Below are 6,000 nucleotides of genomic sequence, written 5' to 3' on the forward strand. Positions count from 1 at the left end.
ACAAAACTTGTTAGTTTTGCTTCTTTATGTTAGTTTGTGACCATAAAGTCATAAGAGATGTTATATCATACTTGCAGACTCTATATAGGGCCCTTGAAGTTTTGTCAATAAATCTTGGTTTGATACAAGATAACAAACTTGTATTGCTGTGCCATAAAACACCAATCCATACCAGTAAGTCCTGAAAATCTTTCAAATCTTGAATGTAATCAATCACAGCAATATCATTTTTACAATGGTCATAGAAGGAAGAGCAGGAGCCAAATTAACTTATTTCATAAAATGTAGCAATCACGTGAAAACGATTATTTGGCCAATGGCTATTTTGGCTACTGCAGTGGCAGATCAGATTCTATGTTGTTTACAACTGGACACAATATGGAATGTTTTAATTTTGTATTATATACTGTGAACCATAATATTGTAGTATCATAAAATTTACATACCATGTGCTGTAAATCATAATACAGTAGTAACATTATATTTACCAACCTCATACTGTAAATCATAATACAGTAGTAACATTATATTTACCAACCTCATACTGTAAATCATAATACAGTAGTAACATTATATTTACCAACCTCATACTGTAAATCATAATACAGTAGTAACATTATATTTACCAACCTCATACTGTAAATCATAATGGTGTAATATCATTAAATTTAAATTATATACCATACCAGTATATTGTGAACCAAATTATTGTAGTATCATTAAATTTACATTCAGCATTATGCCATAACTCATATAAGGAATGTTCATAATTTATTCATTACAGTATGTATGTAATATACTTATATGTTCCTACTGAGGCAAACAACAAAAATGTGGTGAATTTCTTTCACTTATTAATCTGCATAAACTAAAAATGCTACAAATGAAAATGTTTGATTTTTATTTACTGAGTACCTCATATTCTATAGCTGTTGAGCGCTTCTCCAGTTTTGACAATGCGGACACTGGATTGGTTCTGCCTCTCATGTTTGCAAATCGGGCTTGCTGAAGAGTCAGCCTCTCTTGTTTTGATGGTGAAGAAAGCTCCTCATCTTGTTGGTATGATCTTGAAATTTGACCACCACCATATGCAGTTGACATAACGCCATATTCCATCTCAATGGGAGACACTTTTGATCCAGATGGAGAGGCCATTTTGAAATTGAGTTACCTCCTCTCTCCTGCCTATGAATCAGAAAAATATAAATAACAAATTATAACTGACATTTATATTAAAATTTTACTGCAATCTCTCCATGATTAGCTCTCCTGAATAGCTTACACAAAAGAACAGCAGTGACTATTAGTGAATCTAACAATTTTCATTATCTATGTCCTATGCATGCAATATTACATCATAAACAAACACACTCAATGCTCAGGCTCATTGATCCAATCTGTCTGTTTAGACTATGGTACTATGTGATGATATTCATTCCCTGACACATTTTGCAATTAAAGCTGCCAAATGTATTGGTGCAATAAGCTGGAGATGTTGGTAATGGGAGAAGTAGTAAGGAATTCTACAGATGCATGTGTTATGGTTGGTTTTAAAACACACTCCCAAAACCCAGTCTACAGAACAAGTTTACCTTGATAGAAGCTAAAACTAATTATCCAAGAAGTTTTTCATTAGTGGATGAAACATTAAACACAGTTCAAGTAATATGTTCCAGGAACTCAGACTTTTTTAGTTTGCAAATGATATGAATATTTTAAAAATTGATTTACGAAAACCAGAACATTAAACAAAATTTGAAAATTTCAAGAATAGAAAAAAAGGGAGTTAATGTTTCTATATGTCAGTGGTATTTCCCAGATAAATAAATAAATACATTTTCCTGTGTACAAATATTACAATTAAAACTGAACTGATAATTTAAAATATCTGTAATCTTTATTTGTCAAAACTTGCCAACCTTGACACATACTGCAAGATAGAAATAGCACATGATAGATGAAAGAATGTGGCCCAATTAAATACTAAATAAAGGAGATGATATATGAGCTGTGGAGATCGCAATTATAAAACACACAGAACATAAGTATTACAACCCCATTAACCCTCTCACTCTCAATTTTTTAAACTTGCCCATGGGAAAGTATCTGAGAATTTTAAGCTTGCCTGAAAGAAATGTCTTTTACATTTGTTTGTTGTCCATGTTAATAGGCAGAATAAGATGGAAAACATTAAAAAGTTCTAAAATTTTTTAAAAGTATATAGGAGCCTTGCAATCAAAGATAAGGAGGTTTTACTGTGTTTTGAAGTAAGGGATTTACTATGTATTTGATAATACAAACATATCTGAGCATAAACTAAAGTTAGAATAATGCATTCATCATAAAATAAAAAAGGTACAGTAAAAGTCATACAGGTACATAATGGCATTCAGTACTGACAATTTCAGTAATGGTGCATTTTTTTAATACAATTTCATTACACATATAGTACCTCTAAATGCCGATTATTCTCTTGATTTCGGTCATCATACATCCATATTGCTTAGAAGATCATCAAATATACATACAGAAAACCAGGGATTGTCCTGGGCTTCACCAATGTCGCAAATTGCGATTTTTTTTCCTTATTGGCGACAAAAATATCCCATCTGGCGATCTTTTTGGCGACAGATGTTTTGGTTATTTAATTTGTACATACAATCATGGATTTTGACTGGATAAATTAAAAGGGAGAATGAAAGGAAGCCACACACTTAACTAAGCAATGCATTGGATTCAATCTGTTACACAAGTGATCCTTTGTTCGTATTGACAACCCCATCTTCAGAGTGCATTGTTACATCATAATCTGCTTATGCTGACATCTGGGCTGAGTACTGTATGCTGTGATACAGTCAATCATGCTACCAAACTATACCTACAACTGACCGACTTCTTAAGACATAAATAGAACAGATACAGTTAATTGAATGGCTAATCCTTCTGTTGTTTTTTTTTTTTTTTTTACATATACCAATACAATAGTTTTGTTGAACCTTCATAGAAAACTGATAACCTTTGAAGTACTGACTATTGCATATAAATACAAAGCAAATGGAAAAAATCTCAAGCACAATTATATCTGTCGCCAGTGCAGCATTTTACTCATTGATCTTTTCCTTTTGCCATCAATCCGTGTTATGGCTGCAGAGACTTAAACTCCGCAACAAGAAATAGCAAAAAAAAAAGTTTTGCATAATAAATAATAATTATTTATTTCTCAAAATACAGGAGTGAAAGAATCCCAAATTGAGTGTGAATTTATGCTTATATATACGGTCCATTATTGCCAGGTGTTGACTCATGTAAATTTCATTCGTGGGAATGGAGATCCTAGTTTGCTTGTCGAGAAAATTTATACAGCATTCAGTAATCATTCTTGGGATTTAGGAAGCAATTCACTTCAAGCTTTGTGAAGCTAGCCATAAGGGGGTGGGGGGTGGGGCTGCCGAGAGACTAGTGGTGTCACCTGTCAGCACTGTAGACTGTGAACGTGGATTCAGTAAGATGAACCTCATAAAAACTGACATCAGAAATAAACACTGCATCTCATCACTCGAGAAGTTAATGAGAATCAGCATGTACAGATGTGAAAAATTAGACTTTGAAACTGCATTCAACAAGTTGGCAGCCCTAAAATTGCGACGGATCTTCATATAACACTTTGTAACATTTTGTTAATGCTTATTGTAATTAGAGTATTAACTAACCCATCTTTTGTAATTTTCATTGCCTGTTAATTAATAGACTAAATTAACACTTCAAAAATGTACACTACTTGTTCTGGCGACACTTTTTGAAAATTGGCGACAAAATATTGAGGTTGGAGATTTTTTTGGCGACAGCTTTTTAAAAGCCAGGACCATCCCTGGAAAACTCAAAGTTTATGTGTGTGGATATTATTGGAAGAGGTCAGCATAAAGATGTGTTCCAGCACAAACCAGGTTCAATGTCACAGTTCTGTACCTGGCCATCACTGCGAATGTTGATAGCGATTACTATTTTTCGCCTGGAAGTCTGCATTCCACAATTAGGGTTGAATAAACTTTAGTTAAATTATATTACACGTACATTTCAGACCAACAATTGTGTAAATACCCCCACATCACCACGCTGTCACACACTTCAATGAAGTCAGTGTCATTCGTAAGAAAGGTTTATACATTTCTGGACTAAATAAGATGGAAGGGGTTCAGACGTGGTTTTAGACCCAACCCATTTATCTTGGAACCATAAATAATAGCACTGTCTAGTTCTTAAGTTTTGGCAATGTGCCAAGTTCCATGCTTATAAAGGTCAATGAAAGTAATATCCCTCGACATTTGAGTATACTGCTATTTCACAACTGGTACACGCCTAATTGATGTTCGCTTTAATTTATTGCGTTAAATTGAAACCTTATCTTCATTTAACGGCATACTCACTTGAATGTTAAAGCATCATCTGCCGCTCATCAATCGATGTGTTTCAAACATTTTTATATGAAAATGTAAATGAATTTGTCACTTTCTGACACCAAATGTTATTCGGCTGCCATGGCAATTATGTACACTTCCGGTAAGCGAAGTCACTGTAATACAACTTTTCTCTCACTAGTTTTATAAGATGGCGCTCGACAGTATGGTTTCGTATTTTACGTAAAGACTTTTCCTCATTAGTTATAATAGTTTTATAAAGACCTTGCTTATCTTATGTATTGATCAAAATAACTGTTAATTCACTTATTTTGGTGCTGTGTGTCAAGGGTTTTAGAGTATACATCTTGGCCTTACTTCAGATATTCATCTTTCAGAAAACTGCTAGCTCCGCTTGGTCATTATCACTTCCTGGACTTCAAAAGGTAAATTGGGAGGGAAAAAAAGATGCTGATAAATTATTTTTAAAAAATCTTTTTATACATTTTTTATGTATCTATATATGGTATTTCATTCAATGCACTTTCAAAAGCTGGTATTGTCCAGTCTGGCAAAATTTATATTCACTGTTTTAATAATTGCTAAAGGTAAGTGTACTTCACTTTAATTCAGACTAATCTTTTAAGCAGTCATTTCTGTTAGCCGTGTGCTGAGATCATGTACAAGTACCATAAGTACAATCAAAGAAATTTCAGCCACAGTACATGAAAGTTTTATCAATAGTCTCTCCGTTTTGCATGTTGCAAATGTAAACAACTTCACCTTGCACCACCACCCTCTTGAAGTTTATGATGTACGTATAGTCTGGTTCCCTGCTTAGTATGCTCCCTGCGTTATGTGAAAATATTATTTGTATAGCAGAATATATGCTTTTTTTATACCTAGTCAAAGTTATAAAATTAACTTTGTGCATACATTGCATGATATTCTTGTGGTATTTTTGTATATTAGTTTTGAAGAAAAGATCTTAATCATGTGTACTTCAAAACATTACAATATCCGGAGATTCGTTAAAACGTATAAATCTACGACAACACACATATACAGCATGTCTGAAATATGATTACATCCATTAACTAATATATAGATAAAAATCAGTAATAATGAGTGAAAATGATTTTCTAAAATAATGTATATACATTTTGGTATCTATGATATTTATTTCATTTGTATTTTATAAACGTAAAGACCCTTTGATGCGCTATCATTCTCATCAGGGAACTGGCAGACACTAATTTATATAGATTTATGCTCTAACTGTAACCAAAGCATATTTAATCGCCCCCCCCCCCCCCCGAAATGTTCCGAACATTTACAGACATTCCATATTGATCAAATTAAACAGATTAAAATTATTTTATGCTAGTAGAATATGAAAATGTGGGTTCTGAGCCACTTTTTTGGAGAGGGGGATCACTCAAACGTAAAAATTAAATATGCTTTCTGTTTATGTGGCCAAACGCAGGGGAAAAGGAGGAAGGGCAGTATTGGGGTTCTGTGCCATCTTTTGAGAGGTGGTTACTCAGTCGCAGAAAAAGTGGGGTTTTTGAGACAAGTAGTATAGTGGGGCTGTTTACAGACAATG

General features: G+C 33.5%; 1 protein-coding gene across 1 annotated transcript in view; it reads right to left on the minus strand.

Moving 5' to 3' along the window:
- Positions 1-1,156, minus strand: part of LOC149774573 (transient receptor potential cation channel subfamily M member 8-like) — a 97,552-nt gene extending 96,396 nt beyond the window's left edge. The window contains exon 1 of the mRNA XM_089945023.1: positions 916-1,156. Coding sequence (XP_089801149.1) covers positions 916-1,155 — 240 coding nt within the window. The 5' untranslated portion in view covers position 1,156. The remainder of the gene's footprint in view (positions 1-915) is intronic.
- Positions 1,157-6,000: the final 4,844 nt, after the last annotated feature.

This window comes from Sinohyriopsis cumingii, unplaced genomic scaffold, assembly GCF_028554795.1.
Source record: "Sinohyriopsis cumingii isolate HCF-2022 unplaced genomic scaffold, ASM2855479v2 utg000198l, whole genome shotgun sequence".
Lineage (NCBI taxonomy): Eukaryota > Metazoa > Mollusca > Bivalvia > Unionida > Unionidae > Sinohyriopsis > Sinohyriopsis cumingii.